Raw genomic sequence first — 21,490 nt, forward strand, 5'->3', positions numbered from 1 at the left:
TGCCAGAGCAAGGTATTTATTTCAAAAATATCAGTGAATTTTTTTCCATTGACACACAATAAATACAGTATTATTAAAAATAAATCACAACCATTCAAAACTTCCAGAAAAAGATGTTTTACATTACGTAACAGCAAACACAACGAAGAACTGTATTCTTAGATTCTGCACTGATCAGAAAAAGAAGAGTTCAGAAAGTTGAACAATATACAGATTTTTTTTCAGTATTAGCACAATGTGCTTTATAAATCACAGTTTTAATAAACTATCTTAATGCTTATCACACTTGCATTACACATTATCTGTGGCACTGGTTAACAGATAATCACATTACAAAGTCCACAGATACTATAATAGCTGACTAGAGTTCAACTCTGTCTTGCTGCAGCTTCCAGAAGAACAATTTCCTCCAGCGCAACACAGTTGGGGTGACTGGTTATGGAGTGGACGTAGCAGCTCAATAACCCCACCTCCTTTCCCAGCATGCTCTGCACCTCGTAAGTCTGCAGGAATAAAAGCATGGTGAGTAAAACAAACAGTGCTGGACGTTCTGTTCTAGGCAGCATTCAGCTGGGAAGATGCAGCATGCAAGATCCTCTTCCAACAGACAATTTTTTTAAAGGACTCGGAAAGTGCATTAGAACTAATGGAAAGAATGAATATATTACATTTTCAGTAATTAGATCACACTCCTGTCTCAGTTGCTGCCCTACCAGGCTTTAAAAATGAGCTGTTTAAAAAAGAAAAAAGTTACTGTGACTTTGAACTCAGTTTTGCTGAAGCATAATCTATACATGCTCCCTTTATCTTCCTTTATGACCCTTGCAGGCTTTCCTGTGTGCTGGCAGTGCTATACTACATACATGCTATACATTGATTACCTGTGCTAACTAAAGGAAAAACCATTTTGTAACCCTTCCTACTCTTGTCCCTCACCCCCTTTTAACTTTGTTGTTCATGCATCACCACCACCAGCACCAACACAGTCCCTCCTGTTTAATGATCCCACTGGCATTTCACCCACGAGTTGTGCCTGAGCGAATTTGCAAAGGCTGAGCTCTGCGTGGAGGAGAGGGATGCAAGGCTGGCACGGCTGCACTAAGAGGAGACAGCACGATAACACAAGAACTGGTAACACTCATAGTTGATATTTCACTTGAGAGAGTATCTCAGGTGGCAGGTTCACATCCATTTCTTTCCTTAACAGGAAAACTTACAACAAGCCTCTGCCTTCGTCTGCGCTGTGCTTCTGTACAGGTATGTGATACCCATGGCGTTGCCTGGCTCAAGGTATAAACAATCTTTTTTCTTTTTTTTTTTCCCTGGATTATTTTTCCCCCAGACCGGTTCTGCAGTCCAGTTCGCTGTGCAGCTGCACAAACAACTCTACTGGTGTAACAGAAGGGCTGCCACAAGGTGAGGAACGAGTAGCCAGGGCCAGTGAGGGCTAAAACCAACCTCCCTGCCAAAAGAATTGATTACAAAGCTACACCCTTAGAAACTTTAGCAGCACTGGCAAAAAAATGCCACCTCAAGTGGTATTTCTTGTGACTAATCTTTATCCCTGTGTTTCAGCCAGGGAAGAAAAAAAAATCTGAGTTGCTAGACTTCTACACACTGAAACGTGAAAAAGAGGTTGTTTGAATTCTAATAACTCGAAAAATAACTATGTTTTGCCAGTCTGTAACCAAACCAGACATCCTGTAAAACTCAGCAAGACTTAATTGCTATTAAAGGAGCAAACACATTTTGGAAATTTCTTGTATCTCTGCTTAAATGAAATATACACCCTTCACCAGCATAAGAAAAGTAATTTATTATTTCAGAGTAACTTTCCACTTTAAATATTACCCACAAATCTCATTGAAAGCATGGAGCATGTAATAGGAAAATGCTGGAAAACTTGTAAGACAGGGAAAGCAAACTGACCCCAGTACATATCACCTAACTGAAGATATTTAACTGGGATGATTAAACAAGACAACAAACTGACCTTTGCTCCCATTCACGTGCAAGGGAGAGGGAAAATCTTGAAATCCTAATTGGACTTAATGACTTTCTGAAGGCTGCCGACCATCCAGCAGCCAATGCCAGCCAGGCACCTACCCAGGAGCCTCCCTCATCCCCGATAAATCTGGGTCACTGTGCCAAGTGTCAGGGTTCTCCTGATATCTCAGATTAAAGGAATAACTACTTCACGATTACATAAACTGTACTTTAGCCCATGGATCTCCATGGCTCATGTGTGTTTCATTCATACAATTATCAAGTAATATCTTGCACGCATTTTGCAAATTCTTCTCCTATCTCCACCTGCCTGTACTTTCACTGTTGTGCTGTTCAAAGTGGCTGTGGTTCATAGGATTTAGAAGACAGACCCAAAAGGTGGGATGCTTGGAAGGTCTTTGGATCTTTGCTGTCTGTGGATCCTCAGCCAGAGAATGGAGTCAAGCCCAGCACTGCCCGTGGCAGCTCTGAGTGCTGTTTGCAAGTTGCTCTGCAGATCCACAGCTGAGCTGAAGCTACACAGCCCATTGCTGCACCCCCCTTCTGAAAAGGAGGGTGTGAGTCTGATGAGATGGCAGAGCAGCAGCAGCTGGAAGGCAGGATTGCCAAAGGGCACAGCCCACTCAGTCACAGCCTGGACATGGGGAAAAAAATCATTTCACTTGTAGTGAAATCTCTTACCACTCCTAGTGCAGTTCTGAAGTGAACTGCCTGGGAAGTCAGAATCTGCACCACTGGAGATTTTCAAGATCCTGCCACCACAAGTCATGGTTGATCTGCCATACCTGATATTGATACTCTGCCTTACATTAAGTTCTGTAGTTTAACTTTCTTTGGTCAGCATTCATTATACCTACCCCATCCTCACAGGCAGAGGACATCAGGAGAGAAGAGATTGTCCTTTGCAACAGCTGGAATGAGAAAATTCACAGGTTCTGTTCATGACAAAAATCTTAAGTGTGCAAAAACATTCTGTTTGCAGTCACATAGAACAAAGATTTATCATTTTAATATCAAAGAGTTTTGTTTCTCTGGCCAAGAAAGCAGAGGAGAGGTGACACAAAAGATGTTCAGAATGGAAGTCTAATTATACACATTCCTTTTAGACGATGTAGACTGAGGTTTCTAAAGGCCCAGCCTAACAAATCCCTTCATCTGGGCCATAGAACAGTTTGCAAACCTCAGGGTGAACTCAATGACTGCATTATTTGAGCAAGATCTGGGAACTGGGTTCTTAGCCCAGTGAAACACAAGTTTAGTATTAGATTAAATTATGGGACAGTCTTACATATTTTAATTTGACTTCTGACAGAACTGTTCATAGAAGTAGGGCTTAGAATACCTATGTGTCTACACATCTAGTCTCACTGCACCTGCTACACCAGCACTTATTTCATGCCATACCTTTACTCTTACTGTACTTTGAGATCGGGATGGACAACTCAAGAAGACTTCCAGCTGCATTTTCAAAACTGGTGTTGTGACAACTTCAGAGCACTGGTTGCAATATAGCAGTTCTCTGAAACACACAAAATAATGATGGAAAAACATGGAGAAAGGAACAAACTATCAGTCACAAATCAAAATAAATAAAACCCCAATAAGAGTATGCTCTAAAATACTTTGCTGGTAGACTTTTAGTAGCAAAGCCCTGTTAGAGATTCAGTTGATAACAGAAAATAGAACTCTTCTGTTGGCAGTAACTCTCCTGGAGGACCTAAACTCTTCTGGCAAAAGGATCTTCCTTTTATAATTTCTGGCAGCATGGAGAGAGGTTGCTATTTATAGTCACCCCACTTAAGCAAATATTAATCTCATAACCTCCTAAAAGTTATGGCAAAAGAAAATCTGTAGTATAGATTTGGCTGAAGTGAATTATTGACTTAGGCCCTCATTCAGCAAACGTTCAATGTTTTCAGTGTACTCTTAAGTCATGCACAGAGTTAAGCTCAGCTATAAGTACTCGTTGGAAGCACTTCTTAAACAAATATTGATACTTCATTTGTTCTCCAAATGAAGCAAAAGTGTCCTTCACAGGTGAGATACGTTTTTAATTGGACTACACTACTATGTGAACACAGACACATCCTTATTTTTTGCATGACAGTATAATACAGGACACCTGGTTTTGATTTTCAGCCTTTTTTTGTACAACAAAGCATAGAGTGAATCTTCTAATCTTTAGGAAAATATAATCTATTTCAATAAGACCAACACAACTTCACCTTCCTTCCCACCTTCCTTCCCACCTTCTTTCCACTCTGACTGCTCTTATCCCTTGGGCTTTTATTCCACCAGGTCTCACACTGCAAGCACAAGCTGGCTAAGCAGCTGCAGGGGAGGCTTTCCAAAACTATGTCAGTGTGCCACAGGTTCAGCATTTCAGGTGGCAACAGGTCCTGTAGGATCAGCCCTCATATTCAGAACTAACATATTGCCAGAATTATTCAACATCCTTTTTAGAAAGGTGACTAATTTAATAGGTCTGAAATGCAACTCTTTCATACTTAGATAAATTGTAGCAGAGATCATAGTCCAGTATAAAAATGAGGTGAATTGAGGATACGCAGATTAACAAGGCAAGACACAAACACATGTACCTACTTCTAAAGGAACTTAAAATCAGACCTGTGGTTTAGGGGCATATTTATTAAAAGCAATATTATAATGCAGTGGGCTATGAAACCTTTATAAGCAAGACTGGTTTAAAAAACAAGTAATAACTGCAAAATCAAACTATTTCATATCTACTTGTATCTCTCTTCATATATTAATGTAACCTTGCAGGTTTTATCAGTTCATCAGCAATAAAAATACTACGTCTTAGCTCTAGGAAGGAGCAAAGTGCAGCCTGTGCCTGCAGGAATCATTGCATCACCTACTGCTGTTATGGCTACATCTACAGAACACCTGGAGTGCTCTGGAGCATGCTGACTCTCACCTGTCCTGGGGACACACTTCCAACTTTCCATTGCCACATCTGTTGCATGTAGGCCAGGAGAAAGCAGTGCTCTCATTAACTCCAACAACAGTACCTGCAGAACATGGAATTCTTACAAAATGCCAATGTTAAGCCAGCAAACACAGTCACTCTTGGCCTCACAGCAGGTTTGAACCTTTCTGACCCACAGCTTAAGACTTGTCAGAGCAAGAACCAGGTCTTCCAACAATCTCACTCCCTTTCTCCTTTGTCCCTCCAACAAGGGATGAAAGTACAGCAGAGTGTTACATTCTAAAAATATCATAAAGTAGATAATTGACAATTAACTTTCCAAACAGGCTTGGTTCTTTTGGCTTGGATTTTACTGCTTTTTTGATTTGTTTTTGCTTGTTTGCTATCTTTCTGGTCCTCTGATGTTTTCTTGGCAATAAACAGCTACAAAAACAATCAGATCGAATAGCTTGATATTGATATTTAGAAAATACAAACCAATAAGAAGCCCCAATCCCTTCTGAAAACAACAATGCAGATTAAATTCCACTAACAATGGAGTTATTATTCATTTATACAGATTTAACAGAGATTAGATCTGGCTCACAATCTTAAGTGTGTGTGTAAGAAGGGAATGCCAAAGATACTTTGGACTAATAAAAAGGGCCTCGCTAGTTTTGGCAAGAAAAAATATATTCAGAATTTTATGAGAAGCCAATAAAGAGTGTATTATATTTTATGGTAACAATACGCTGAAATTATGAGCATTATTTATAGAGAAAAATATTCACCTGTAATAATTAAATCACACTGAAATAAAACCTCACTAGTACAACAAAACTATAGACTTAAAAATCCAGCCTCTGTTGAGCAAGAATCTCACAGGTCTATACCACATTCAATAGAAGAAAGCCTTGGAGACTATGGAGCATTTACAGTGTCTGGACTGTAAGACAGGGTGTTAATCCCTTGCTTTTCTGGTTTTCCTGGGACAAGGAGGGAGCTACACCTAAAGAACAAAACTGTAATTTTCTTTGGGAATTCAAAGGACAGCGAATCTTAAGATCTGGAAAGTTACGTCTCAAATACAACATTTATGACTCCGTTTCTAAGTGTACCACAAAACATCAGGCATTTCTCTGACAGAATAAGATATTCTATTTAGCCACATGGACTCTTAGAGGAATAATTTTGTTTCTTCAGTGTTTGTGATAAAATGGGAGTTTCCATGGGTATGTTTCTCTTTGAATGATGTGAATGCTGAATAGAGTTAAATCCACTTGGTGGATTTAGTTTGACTGGATCCACTTGACTGGCTGGTCACCAGTGGTGTTCCCTAAGGCTCAGTATTGGGGCCAGTCCTGTTTAATATTTTAATCAATAATCTGGATCAAGTCCACCCTCAGTGAGTTTGCAGATGACAGGGAGTTGGGTGGGAGTGTTGATCTGCTGGAGGGCAGGGAGGCTCTGCATGGAGATCTGGACAGGCTGGATCAATGGGCTGAGGCCAGTGCTGTGAGGTTCTACAAGGCCAGGTGTTGGGTCCTGTACCTGGGTCACAACAACCCCAGGCAGTGCCACAGGCTGGGAGAAGAATGACTGGAAAGCAATCCAGTGGAAAAGGAGCTGGGGGTGCTGGTCAACAGCCAGCTGGACATGAGCCAGTGTGTGCCCAGGTGGCCAAGAAGGCCAGTGGCATCCTGGCCTGTGTCAGCAATAGTGTGGTCCAGCAGCACCAGGAGAGCAATTGTGCCTCTGTACTTGGCACTGGTGAGGCTGCACCCCAAGTACAGTTCTGGGCCCTTCACTCCAAAAAAGACCCTGAGGTGCTGGGGTGGCCCAGAGAAGGGCAATGGAGCTGATGAACAGGAGTTGGGGTTCTTCAGCCTGCAGAGAAGGAGGCTCAGGGGAAACCTTCTTGTTCTCTGCAACTGCCTAAAAGGAGTTGTAACCAGGCAGGGTCCACCTCTTCTCTCAGGTAACAAGTGACAGCATGAGAGGAAATGGACTAATGTTATTCCAAGAGAGGTTTACATTTGATATTAGGAAGACTTTCTTCACTGAAAGGGTGGTCAAGCATTTGAATAGCTGCCAGAAAAGTGGTGGAGTCCCCAGCCCTGGAGATATTTAAAAGGCATGCAGATGTGGCACTTGGGGACATGGTTTAGTGGTAGACTTGGCAGTGCTGGTTTTGAGTTTGGTTAATGGTTTGACTGGATGATCTTAAAGATCCCTTTCAACCTAAATGATTCTATGATTTTATCATTCTTGTTCACCAAAAAGCTACAAAGTAGTTTGCTGAGTTTCCTTCTTCATTAAAAAAATAATTTTAAAACAAAAACAAGTCCCCTTTGTCTCTAAGCCTTTTCACCTTCTCCCAGTTGTGTGCCATATTCCAACTGCAAGATGCTAGTGCAAGTACATTAGAAGAAAATTAATCAGGATCATACTGATGAGATTATGTCTAGTGGAGAAGATTATTGATGATAATGTAGAGTTCCCTTGAGAAAAACACCAGACATTACTGGAGTCAGACCAATTCAAAGCAGCAACAGGTGTAGTAATCTAGTGACAGTCTTGTGCACCCTGTAAAGAGATTTCTCAAATTTAAGATGCTGAACTACTGCACATCTTTTTCAAGATGCTAGATTTTGCTTGACATACACAAATATTTTGTGTATTTTCCCAAAATCCTTATTTTAAATGAAAATGCACATGGTCAAAATTCAATTTTTACCTCTAGTCTATTTTTAAGGGTTGTGGCTGGCACCATTAAGAAGAGATTGACAATAGGACAACATTGCAAAGGAACATTTTGGCTGAAACAATTAAAACATGGAAATGTTATTTGGATTTCTTTTCTCCAGTCAGTTATTCTGATTAATGGGATAGGAAATGCAAAAATTCAATCAAAAAAAGGAAACATAGATAAACTGACTGACCCCATTTTAGTCCCACTATTAAGCGGAAAACTGAAAAAAACCCACACGCCTGAGTAAGGGCTTAAAGAGGAAAATATCCAACGTCAAAATTCAATCACTGTTGGTGAGTCATGTACTAGGCAAATAGCATTAATCAAGTAATATTGCCACATATCATATGTGGTATAGACTAAGTAGAATTTACTCAAAGCATGATTAAGATGAAAAACAGTTCTGTGCCATATGAACTGCCAACATTTAAGTCATCCTGACTGCTACTATACAGCAAAAAGAGGTTATAAATTACCTTGTAATGCATAGTGATAAAAAATAAAGCTATTAACCCTAAGATCACAGGTGAAAACCACAAACTCATCTTGCAATGAAGAATAAACTTTTCATTAGAAAGCAACCACAGGTTTTCACTGGTGTGTTGAAGAGCAACACACTCCATTATCCCAGAGCTGGTGTGACTGGACCTTCCAGAAACAAGAATTTCTGACAAACTCATTGCATCTTCTTGGACTGGGACATTTTCTGTTTTGACAGGGAAGGACCCTGTGAAGAACATCCAGTCCAGAGTTGTACCAAGCTGGTCAGGGCCCAGCTTTAAGCAGGAGCTTGGACTGCAGGAACTTCAGATGTTCCTTCCAAAGGAGCAGGAAGGGGTAGAGAAAGCCTTTCCAGCCTCTTTGCTAGGTGGGAGGATGCCAGTGTGCAACATACATAGGTGACCAAAAGTACAAGAAATGACAGGATGCGCAAAGAAAAAGAATGAATGAGGTAATAACTGCTTCTCATTAAAAACCAGACTAATAGCTCTCTGATTTATGAGATAAGAGACAGTGACTGAATTTTAGAGATGATACATCTCCCTCCATTCATTGTTCCACCAAAAGTATATTCTCCCGCCAACCAAGCAGGGTCAATGCTATTAGTTTCATTAGTTCAGCAGAAAGATGTTAGGCACTACCTAACTGAAACCCAAAACAGTGAATGTGTCTCTTGAATGGTATTAAAATATTTCAGTACACACAAAAGTGAGAGTTTTCATCCATATACTGCTGCAGCATAAGTATATAGAAGATATTTTGTATTCTATGTTGGCATTCAGGTGTGGGAACATACTGGTAACAGCTATCCTGCACAAATTCCAGATTAAACAAGACAAGGTTGTAGGATTAATTTCTCCTTTTGTCATTCTTCTATCTTTAATACAGGACAGGCAAAGCATGACATCTCCCATGTGTAAAAAGTAAGTTCTTGTTTACACAACAGATCACAACGGTGTACTTTCTTTGCTCTGCTGGAAAAAGAAAGGACAGAGAGATGTTTCCTTTATCCTTTTATGAACACTGTCAATAAGAAAAAAGAAGACAGGCACTTCTCATAATCGCAAAATTAACAGCAGAGAAGTGACAATTCTTTACATAACTACTGGAGAGGTGAAAAAAAAAGTCAAAAAGCATTTCACACCCAGTGACAGATATATCTTTCAAGTAGCTGTATCAATGCAAGACGTACATAACAACCAAGGCTTTGAGTGTGGTGCCTCTAGTTGTGCTTGGTTTTCATTATGCACTGTTCAACATTTGTCACTGCAAGGTGCTCAGTAATTAATCACAGAAGCATTGCTAAGTTGTGGATCTACCATAGCAGCAGGTATGTTTAATAAAGGCTTTGCTTGGTTTTAAACTGTCTTCTCAGTCTATCATATTATAGCTGAAGAATTAATTTGAAAACCATTATTTGTTGTAATTTTAAAGTTAATTTCAAATGCTCCAGTGAATACTTGAAGGCGTATATGCAAAAGTGTATCAAGAATTTTCTACAGGGACTACTGGAATAATACAAGTTAAATTAAGACATATCTTAGACAAAGCTATGATCCAAAGCGGCTGGTGAGCAAATACTGGCCACATTATGCTAAATTACTACAGTAAAATAATAAATTGTCCTACTGCAGCAAAGCTCCAGGGAAATCAGTCACTAACCCCTACCACTCAAGATCTGGGTAACATATCTCACCCATCTGCCTAAAAAATGTTGGTATAACTCATTGTTGCCAACATCAACAAGGCTGGTGTGAACAGAAGGCTCCTGAAAGAAGACAGTGAAGGAAGGAATATAATGAAACAGATTGTGCATTAAACATTTATTCTGGGGTATGAGTGAGTGGGAGCAGAGCTTGGCCAGCAAAAGGCAAACAGAGCCCACAATGAAGCATAAAGTCTTAAATATCCTAATGACCCACAGCAATGCCATGCTTTTTTTATCACTCCACGCTGTTTGTTCAAGAAATCAATATAAAGACACAAAAGATTAAAGTGAGCACAAATAATTAACCGCATTCATTTCAGCAAGGCCATACAAACCTCTGAGAGCACAAATGGAGCTGGCCTGTGTTGTAGAATCCAGCTCATCGAGTCTGACAGGGCCAGTCAGCTCACTGAGGTCAGCACCAGCAGCCGAGCACAAAAGAGGCTTTTGTAATAGGAGAACAGTACGTTCAACACAAATAATCCTACCTGCCAAAAAAGACATTTCAACTCAGTACAGTAACAAGGAAAAAGGTGACCAGTTAATTGTCACAGCCAATAAAGACAACAATCTCTGCCAGCTACCAAACAGATGAATAGACTCCATCAGGTTTTCTCAATGACAAAATATTTTGCTTTCAGCGATACACGCACCACGCTCTTGTTACACTTTGCAACTCCCGAGGAGAAAAAGAAATCTGAATTTGAAGAAAAAGAAATTTAGAAATTTGAACATGCCAGAAGAGAGTCTGATGCCACCCTGACTGCATCGCATCTCACTCCTTGCAAACAGGTTACAGGCTCTTCCTTGGTAATAACCTTGGGTAGCTCTTCAGGTGGTCCTACCTTGCTTCAAAGATTACAAGGAGCAGGTGCATGCCATGCTTTATTCTCCAGAGAGAGATTTTTGATTCAGACACACAGCCTTTTGCACAACTTTGTACTTCCAGTTCACTTACATTCTGGAAGTGACTGAAGGTGTGAGATGTGAGCCAGCCCTGCCATCACCATACAGAATGAAACTTGAAACTCAAAAAAGAAAGAGTGACTAAAAATGAAAGGGAACAACCATAATTTTATTATCTGTATGGGAGCAAAGGTTCACAGCTAAGATGGTTTAGGAGAGCTTGTAAAATTTCTCTATCTAGGGACACACAGATTTCTTAATACATTTGAGCTTTCTGTCAGCTTACAAATTTGATTTTCACTGGTCATCAGATTCAACAGTCATCAGAGAAGACTGACAGCAATACTGGTGGACATACAACAATATCACTGAATTTCTCATTCACTTTCAAAATCAAGCCAAAATACAGAAAAAGAAACTTTACAAGAAAGTTTAAATTACAACCCCTTTCAAATTTCTCATCCCGAACTTGCAAAGTCTCATCTTCATCTGCTAATGAAAGTGACCTCTTTTTAGGTCACATACCGAGAGATAAGGGATGCTGTTTCTGTGGGACCCCAACTGCTTCCAAACCACATGCAAAGCTTACCATTTCCCCAGAGAGCATCCTTGAAGAAGACAAGTTGTGAGCCAGCACTGAGGGCTTCCATGATTTCCATGCTGAGAACACACGACGCAGTGACTGACACAGCAACCACTTTTGGAATCCCATGAACCACATTTTGCAGTGTGGAGTCAGTCACAAACAACAACATTTCTCTTTGATCTACAGGAACACTGTGTTTTGTCTGTGATTAGGGAAAAAAATACAAATTTGGAATGCAATTGTTAATTTTCTTTAGTAGAAGAAAACATCTTCATATTAAAATGACTCATAAAACTGACAGAAATTATTACAGTTATGGCTTGTGCAGGATAGTGAGTCAAAGGTTTATTAGAATTTTTTGGTATTCCTTACTTTAGATACAAACCTTAAAATCTCTACCTTAAATTAACTTTCTGAGATTGACTCTCTGGACTCATGGCTTTACTTCAGTCAACCATTACTCTTTATGATAATTTTCTTGGACTGTACATAGGATTTTAAAATATATTTTCTAAAAAAAATGCTATATATATGGTATACATAAAAAGATAATTGGTTGGTTTTAATAAGACTTGCATAATTTTTGTCTTAAAAATATGAGGAAAGAACATTTCTACTACTAATATTATTCCTCTGTGGGCACATTTTCTAGGTACTGTCATTAGATTCCCAAGCACAACCAAGTTGCAAAGTGGAGGTTTTTCTTTCAGTTGAACAAATATCCCTAAATATTCCAAAAATGCATAAAGTTAAGGAAGTAGATGGTATATGAATCTGCAATGACAGTGTAAGTTTTGTGCCCCAGACAAGTACAAAAATATAATATCAAAGTGTATTTCATATTTATCAGTGCAAGGAACTTGCAAAATTTTGGATTCTAATATTTAAAAATACCTAAGATTAAATAACTTAATCAATTTAAAATGTTTTTGTTATACTTTTAAATTAATTTTAATCTGCTGATCAAAAATTAATGCTTAAAACATTTAACAGAAAATTAAATACTATAATGCCTGGAAAGACATGTAGCATTTTAGTCTCAGAGCTGCATATCTGTGGCAGAAGGCAACACAACAAAACCCCCAGTATTTTGTCTTTGGTTGAATTATAACTTTGAAACCATCAGCCACACTGAATCTGGCTTTCTGTCCATGCTTGCACTCTTAGAGCAAATGAGGTAATTGTAAATAGTGACTGGAAAAATTCACAGCTCAGATATCACAGTTATGCCTTAATTCAGCATATGCTGCCTATTGCACTGATGTTGTTGTTTTGCCTAGTAACTGCATACATTTGGGCACCTCCTCTGCATAGATACCATTAGGACAGCTTCAGAGAAAGAATTTTTACATCCGTCCCTTGAGAATTACTAACACATTAAAAGCTCTCTTTCAGGAAAATCATCCAAAAAGTAAATAATAATAAAAGCAAAAATCACAAGTTAGTATAAAATCATCATCTTGCTATGTGTGACAATTTGTTCTGAACAGAGGACACAACAGACAAAAAGCAGCAGGATTGAGTTATAAGGAAGGACAGCTCCTTAGCCACAGATGGAATATATTTCCTCATGTTCCTTCTGAACCACAGTTCGGATTCTGACTAATAAAAAAAGCGTATTTCCATTCCTCCTTCACACAAATTAAGTCATGTTAATTTAAGCACTTAATACTGTAACTACAGAGAGTAAATACTGGTTTTTAAGGTGCATCTGTATTAGCTCACATAGCAGATTATTTGATAATACATCTGCAAAACAAACCAAATCATTGTCCCTTCCTCACTTTTTGCAACTTGGTGATTTTGCATGTGAAGGGTACATCCTCTTGGCAAAGGCAGCTGCAGAAAACAAGCTGCTGTTCTTGATCTTCTGGGAGGACTAGGCAAGTGATACACTAGCAGCAGGTAAATACCTTTACATTCCTTGAGTAGTTGTCCCAAAAGTTAAACATAAAGAGAATATCTTCTATTGCTTTTTCATCATTACTTTCAAAAAATTATGAATACTCACGTTGTTCACTTATAAAAATTTAGTGCTTACAGTTCAGCAAATGAATAGCCATTAAAAAAAGAACTAATAGACCTCCTAGGAGCAAGACAAAAAAGCATAGACCTTTGTTTCTTCTACTCAATATTCCATTCTTCAATATCACATCTGTTCCAGCATGCTTCATCTTTTCTCTAATTCAGTGATGAAGTGCTTTTACATAAGAATACTGATAACATGCATCCGAATTTCAGATGTAGACATTCCTGAATTCAAAAATGTTTGGCTAGGATGCCCCTAGTCTGCAATTTTATTTCATTTTTCACTGGAAGAGGTTTCTTGGAAATAGGAATTTACGCACGTATGTGTCCATCTTCCTGCTGGCACACTAAAGGTCTCATCCAGCTAGCCCTAATTCCATGTTTGCCAATGCTCTGTCACATCCTCAATTAGCACGGAGAGAACACAAGAGATACCCCTCATCTCAGTAGTTAAAAGTACTCCCTGCCTAAAAATGAAATCATAATTCATTGGCTTTTGAAGCAAAAGGGCAAGACCTAAATTAAATTTATGTCTCAAACTTGTGGGAAGCATCTTCAGCTATTTTGCTGGCCGTTCTGGAATTTCTTTGTCTTTGGTTCATATGCTTTGATTCACACTTTGTTTCTTGTGGAGTTGATGGACAATTGCAAATTATTCTCTGCTAGAATTCAGTGCTGGCTGTACTGAGGATCCAGTCGCCAGGAAAAAATAAATAAATCAGCAACAAAAAAATTCCTTTAACTACTAAGGGAGCTAGCAACATTTTGAAAGAACATCGTAGCATCATTCAGAAACAAATAAAACATAATTGTAAGCTTTCCGGCACAGTATGGATGGCAGATGTATTTACCTAAGAGTTCCTCCCTTTTACTACTTACTGGACCATAAAAGCCAAATTTGCCTGAGGGGCTTCTATGAAGTCAATGAAAATCACCCACACATTTGCATGAAAAGAGGAAAACTGTATTTTTACATAACCATCATCTGTTCCACTCTATCCCGCAACACCGCACTGACTGGGAGCTTCTTGCTATGTTCCTAAGGATAGCATTCAGCTATAAATTGAGCCTCACCTAACTTCCTGTGAGCTCTCTCTCCAGAGTGCAGCATCATCTCTGGTTAGATAGCAATTTATTCAGGAATAGCTTTCTAGACTGAGTGGCATTGAATCTGGTGAGGCAGTTCATTTTACCTTTCCCAAGCATTTTAGACACAGTGATAATGCTGCCCATCAACTCTTGAAGATAATCCTGGCATTGGGGTTACCCCTATACAAGATGAATCTTCTTCACATAAACATGATGCTGATTTTATGTTGAATTCATTGCTAAATAAAAAGATTACCTGCAGCCTTCGATAGAGCACTTGGGCCCAGAAGCTACACCGCTTGTTACAAGCATCAATCTGAAAAGAGCACAAAAATAGGGAATAAGATAACTGTGATACCAGAAATCCAGTGGTAAAAGGTATTTGTTATCTGATTTGTAAAGCAGATTACCCGAAGAATTTCCTTTAGACCACGAACAGCTGGTGGCTGGTACAAATTAGAAATCTGTTCTTCCTCATCCACTTCCACATGTATTTCACCAGACTGAACAGTAAGAATGTAACAGAAGCTGGGAGGAGGAAGATTAGTTGTCATCTATTAAAAAATAAGAAAAAGAAATGTGGCACATAAAAAAGGCACTTTAATTTAGCCAGTCAAGTTTTACAATAATAGGCAAGATGAACAAAACAATCTACATTTTGAGACGGATGGGGAAACAAAATTATATGGTTAATAACAAGGACTCTGATGTAGAAGATGACTTAATAAACCAACAGTCACAAGTTATAAGCGACATCAGCTTGTGTGTATCATTCTTTCCATAATCTAGCATTGATCCTCATCACAAAAACAACTCATAACTTGGCACACTTGGCAAACACTGTGACTATTTCAAGGTGCTTTTTGTTGTTTTGCGTATCTTTATTATGCGGTAGGAGTGCGTCAATTAGTCCTCTTCTTTTTTTTTAAACATCCATAGCTTTTCTGAGATTTGGGGACTTTTGCATGTGGGTGGGTTTTTGTGATAGTAAACAGCTGCCGAACTTTTAAAGCTGCCAAATTAAATCCAGGACAGCACAAGGAGATAATGAAGAACAGGAATGCAAGAGCTGCAAGAACTGCTCTCTTTGTGGTATGCCAGATTTTTCTTTTCCCCTTAAAAAGTACCATGACGTAACAACTTTATCAATCACCACTTAGAGAGGTCCCAAGCTGGAAAGACTTCTCAGAAAAGAAAAGACAATGCTAGAAGATAATTTTTATTGCAAATATGGTAAAATACTCTTTCAGCAATGTTTGTTGTTAATAAAACATTTAATTTAATAGAAGAAATAGGAATATATTAAAGACAGTTGTCTGCCCATTAAAAAGAATCTGCTTAAAGAAAAATAAAGCAAAGGAAGCTGGTACCCAAACTCTGCCTCTGATAGCATTAAAGAAGGTATTTGAATGTACATAGGGCTCTAAAGAAATCGTTCCACAGGTCCCTTCCCAGCAACATTATCATCATGCTGGCAGTATTGTTTATGTACTGATGTATAAAACTGCTTCCACAGAACTGTGCATAAAACTATACTGCTTGTACCAAGAAAACCATATCTCAGTTGAAAGAACTCTACCCAGCCAAAAACATGGAGCACCAGAATGCAAGTTGTGGTTCTGTGTGGAATTAATTTCTGTTTCAAACCGATGGCAGAAGTGTAAATTACATGATTATGGCAAGTTTCCTCCATTTTAAAATTGCTAATAAAACAGAAAAAATGAAGAAATAGCAACAGTCATAACAACACTAAATGACATTTAAGAGCTTTGCCTCAGCCATAGATATTCCCATTCTGTTGCCCACATAATTTTAATGCACAAACCCATTCATTCCTCTGAGACTTCCAAAATATTTCGATGAAAGACAAAGTCAAAGAGAACACAGCTTATTTCACTCAGTTTCAGTCTTGATTTTATTTTTGACTGAGGTCTGATCTTTTTGTTCTTCAATATAAACCCCTGGACAATGCAAAGAATATGCTACATTGCAGAGGAAAGATTCTTGGACTTTTGAAATAACTAGTAATATCCATCTTCAATATTCTCTGGTTTTGAAACTTGTTTATTTCCAGCTCTCTCTTTTTTCCTCTCATATTGACTCCTTTGGTCTAAAACCAATTTTTAATACCACTAACTTCTTCCCAAAGAACAGCCTATACAAGAACATGAAGAAAGTCCAAGCTCTTGGCTACCCAGAAGCTTCTCAAATGGTATTACCAAAATGATTTGATGTGACAGAACAGCTTTTCAAAGACAAAAGCTAATTGAAGTAAAATTACAGATGTGATTTCAGCCTTGCAAATATATAACATACTTTAAATCCACTTCTATATTTCCCCACTCCCTAAAATCACAGAAACATTCATTAATCTTTAGTAATTACTTTTATGTTCATCTTTCTGACCTCACATGAAACAAGTATCAGTCAGAGACATCCTAACTAGTAAGAGACCTGATTCCAGCAGGAATTCTGAAGATTAACAGAAGTTAATCTTCAGAAAAGTTCTTTCAAACCTAAGGCTGAAAAGTGCTTTTAAAGGAGTTAACATCCTTGTATATAGATTTCTCAGCAGACTCCATGAGACCCAGTATCTCTTTACTCCTGCAAGGAGAAGAGAGGAAGAATTTGTCTGGACATCTTACCATTCTAGCGCTAGAGGATTAATAACTGGCTAATTGCATCATTTTGGAAAGATGCTGTTAATCCAGAGGGCTTCAGGTTAGCCTGGGAGGTTGTCAGAGTCAGTAAAACAAAACTTGGTAGGTAAAAAGAGAGAGAGAGTCTTCCTTTCCAAAGTAAACATGACTACACCACCATCAAAAATACTAGCTGTGAGTGAAAAAATTCATATCCATAATAACAAAACTTACCATTTCAGAGTCTTGACTTTGTCCAGGAACTTTTACAGGCACTGCAGGAGGCCACAGACTGTCTATCAGACTAAACAGTCCTAATGCCCTTCAAAGAGACCAATAAAACCAGGTTTAAAATGTTTTCCACTGCCACACATTATATTAAAAAGATTCATTAAGAAACATAATCTAAACCATTGCATGATTATGAAAACAATTTAAAATCATATTTGTTTTCTGGAAGCTGGTTTGGATTTGGTCTAGCTAAATTTCCATAGCTTCTGCTGCCGGGTGGAGAGGGAGGGAAGGGATGTATCACATGCAGTGACAAGCAAGTCATGTTTAATCCTTTGCCACAAACAGCTTGCTACACCATAGAATTCAGGGGAACTGGGGTAAATGGCAGCTTGGGAAGGAGACAGGTATCAGCACCACTTTTAAAAAGTAGCTTTTACCTATTAAACTGTTAAAAAGTTTTGCTTCTAACATCTTAATTTCTACTGGTTGTTTTTTTCTGGGGGGGAGGGGTGCTGTGTGTGTGTGTGCTTTTTGCTGGGTTTTTTGTTGTTGTTGACAGCTGACTGTAACTGCTTTCAGGAAAGACAGCAATTATCAGATATGGAGAAACAACAGGCAAGATTTTGTTAAGTACCATGTGCAGAGAACGATCTTCTTCCTAAACAGCTGCTCACTCAGTTATGGTTTGCATTTATTAATTTTGCAAGTTTCACACTTTTGATTTAAAAAACAAACATAAAATTAACAGTCCATCACATTTAGGTAAGATGCTGACCACTCTTTAGCAAACCAAGCTGTACTTTGCAGCAGTTCAGTGGCTGCCTTGTGAGTTGATAGACATCTTTGGTGGACAGACAGGAGTAGCTGAGGGAGGGGAAACAGCAACAGATAGCTAACTTGAAGAGAAATACATTTTTGAGTTAAAGCTCTGAGTTGTCTTCTCCCAGTTCTCTGTTCTGTGCAGTTGAAGCACAGAGATCTGGATTTTAACCCCACACTGCCTCCAAGTTGTCTGTTCCTCCAATTAAGAAACAACTTTCTGAAACAACTCTAAAAAATGAAGTCCAAAACTTGTTAAATGTAATATTAGCTTCTAAACCCAACTGTTCAGAAGGAAACCACATACCCTGTTTACAGGGCTGAAGCAGGTTGCAATATGCTGCTTCTCTTCAAGGGGTCATGGAAACTTTCCTTTTAAAGTTCTGCTTTTAGCTCACTTCTGCTTAAACTTATTTATTTCTGCATTTCCTTAGTCCTTCTCTGGATCCTTAGATTTTGGGGGTCTACTGTGAGCTTCTCAGCTTGTTTTTTTCACTGCCTGTGATTCAGTGTTAACAGTGATGCCTTTGCAAGAAGTTTTATGGCTGTAAATCTCAGAGGAAATCTTTGGGAATACAACTTGAGGCTCACAATTCAGGTAACAAGCTGGCAGACTAAAAAGACATTGCGACCTGTCGTTGTGTTCTCCACATGAATGAAAAGACTACAGACTCAAAAGGGCTGGTTTTTTACAGAAATGGACTTACTGGCTTACAAAGCATCATCCCCAAGTCTGTGAAAGGAGAGAGACTGGGGTGGTTTTGGTGTTTGGAAGTTTTTTTAAATTTTAGTTTGGGGTTTGTTTTTGCTTTTGTTTTTTAACAGTGATGTCATTGCAACACACAAAGCAATGTTCCCTAGGTATTAAAGATACTTTACAGCAAACTGACCACTTCTTGAGTCCTTGAGTGGGGCAAGATTTTCTGGTTTGTATCATACAGAATATCTGACACAAGGAAGGCCAATGGCCAGAGGAACTAACGGGTCTTGCTAACCAGGAGATGGAAAAGGAGAGCTACAAAACAAGAGCAGAGCCTCCTGTACAACTCAGGCAGTTTCATAAATGGCCTTCCTCCATGACCCACAGCACAAGGTCGGAGCACAGATATGAATGCACCACAAACTGTGCACAGAGATTGCACATTTATCAATTTAGAGCTACTAAGCCATGCTGTTTGTTGCACATTCGCATCTTCACACAGATTGATCCCTCATTTGCATTTTAAAGTGTTCACAAAGGGCATAAAGTTATCCTTTCTTCTTTAGCTCACTCCTAATTTGCTATCCTGTGTCAGAATGTCTAACACATATAGTACATTTTCTTATATTCTTTGTGCCCTTTTGGAGAAGGCCATCTACTGCTTGAACTAGGAGCACTTTATTAGTAGTAAATGAAAGTATTTGTTTGCAAGCAGGCAGAGGATCAATGCTGTGTGGGGCAAGCCTCCTGAACATCTTGGCCCCACCACTTCTTTGACACCAGTCAGGCCAAGGGCAGAGAAAAACCAAAGGATTAGCAAGTTCCAAATCACACCCTGCTGTGATCCTTGTCTGTGAGCTGGGATGTTCTCTCCTGGGACTCTCACTCCATCAGTCAGTGTCCCTGGTGGGAGCTCCCTGGCTGCTCCACCCACTTATACATCTACAGGAAAGTTAACTCCCTTTTTACACTTACAGGCTTCAACTTAGCAGAAGGGAGAAAGAAGTGGGGTCACTGACAGTGGAGAAATGACAAAGACATTGTGTCTTCCTCTGCAGAAGATCATTATCCTCACAGAAAGAATAAAATTAATTCCTTTCACTGGCCAAGTAACACTCAAACTCCAGTTCAATCTGATTTGAACAATGGGTGCAGTTTATTCAATATGTGTAGCCTTGTTCAGCTATAGAGCCAGGACAAGAGATGAACAGCTGGCTCTGTGCTACAGTGAAGGGGCATGGTTAGCTCCCATGTGCATATGGAGCCTCTCTGGATACACAAGACAAAATAAAAATGTTTAAATTTTGCTCTGTGAATGTAATTACTAGTTACTTTGGAAAAAAAATTATCACAAAAGGACTCACTTTTAAGAAAGGAAAAGCAGAATAAGAAGTGAGAAGAAACAGGCTCAAGGATCAAAAAGAAAAATGAATGTGTAAAGTATTTTGAATAACTTTTTTAAAAATTTTACTTCAGAGACTAGGGCTCTATTGTAGTACTCTATAACTTTTAAAAAAAAAGACTGAATCTATAGCAGAAAAAGGACAAAAATCATCTACGAGATTCTAAACTATAGACTCAACTCTCTACTTTCCATGCCAGGCTTAACTCTGTGTTTGGTAAAACAAATTTTGTCCCATCCCAAACATGTATATTTCCACTGTTTAACACCAACACAATAAGAATACAAGTAACTCCAGTGGAGTGTTACAGTGAAGATTTCCACAGAAATCTGGACTTATGACAGGTAGGTATGCCCTTATTCTATAAACCCACATCTTCAAGCCTTGCTGATATATATAATCAGATTTTATATATGTGTGTGTATACATACGTGTTATAAGCAAAATTGGGATTTTTTGTGTCATTAATTATTTTTACTATCCAATGTCCTCAAAAGACATCTCTCTTAACCTTTTCTTCCTAAACATCACTATATATTTTCTCTGTATCCATAAATGCGAAGTGCCTGCTGTGTACCCAGACATCAGGCAGAGAATTTTAAAGATATAATACTGTTAAACAGGTTAAATACATGACTGATACACCAGTATCAGTCATGTACTGGTGTATCAGTCATGTATTAAGCTTGTTTAACAGTTTTACACTGTCAGAACATCTCTGATCCTGTGGAAATTCCATTTATTTCATACTACAAGCTGTGTTTCAAAAGTCAAACAACTCTGATTTTTCAAAACTGCATTTCACTGATTCTGACCTGACAACTTATTTCATAGCCTAATAAGAAGATTTGGTTTATTTCTCTCAAAGTTTCTCTCAAACTCTCAATGGAGTTTCAGCTACAGTTCTGGTCCAGGAACTTTGTGTGTGCCATGCCTGATCCAACTTTTAACGTATAGCTTGGGAGGATTTTTCAATTATAATAATCATAACAGGCTCAGGGGGAAAATACTAGAGGGAGAAAATATCAGCGATATCAAAGAAAAGAACGCACATAAACAGGGAAAAAAGGAGCACTATGTAAGGTTTATGGCAAGGAACAGAAAGATGCTAGGATTCTCTTCCAACATCTTCCACAGCTTTGCTCTGAGGACTCGGGACTTGGAACTTCTCTGCTTCCTCCTCTCC

At 38.7% G+C, this 21,490-nt stretch overlaps 1 protein-coding gene across 2 annotated transcripts in view; it reads right to left on the reverse strand.

Moving 5' to 3' along the window:
* Positions 1 to 21,490, reverse strand: part of SPIDR (scaffold protein involved in DNA repair) — a 195,889-nt gene continuing 174,399 nt past the window's right edge. The window contains exons 12-20 of one of the 2 annotated variants that reach the window (XM_039702841.1): positions 17,383 to 17,470; positions 14,920 to 15,063; positions 14,766 to 14,825; positions 11,396 to 11,594; positions 10,236 to 10,388; positions 4,949 to 5,042; positions 3,412 to 3,526; positions 2,865 to 2,918; positions 1 to 503 (exon numbers count right to left, since the gene is read on the reverse strand). In XM_039702841.1, the coding sequence (XP_039558775.1) occupies positions 369 to 503; positions 2,865 to 2,918; positions 3,412 to 3,526; positions 4,949 to 5,042; positions 10,236 to 10,388; positions 11,396 to 11,594; positions 14,766 to 14,825; positions 14,920 to 15,063; positions 17,383 to 17,470 (1,042 nt within the window). In that variant the 3' untranslated portion in view covers positions 1 to 368. Of the gene's footprint in view, positions 504 to 2,864; positions 2,919 to 3,411; positions 3,527 to 4,948; positions 5,043 to 10,235; positions 10,389 to 11,395; positions 11,595 to 14,765; positions 14,826 to 14,919; positions 15,064 to 17,382; positions 17,471 to 21,490 lie in introns of those variants that run through there. The other variant, XR_005626834.1, reaches the window with a different exon arrangement.

Source organism: Passer montanus, unplaced genomic scaffold (assembly GCF_014805655.1).
Source record: "Passer montanus isolate IOZ18808 unplaced genomic scaffold, ASM1480565v1 scaffold16, whole genome shotgun sequence".
Lineage (NCBI taxonomy): Eukaryota > Metazoa > Chordata > Aves > Passeriformes > Passeridae > Passer > Passer montanus.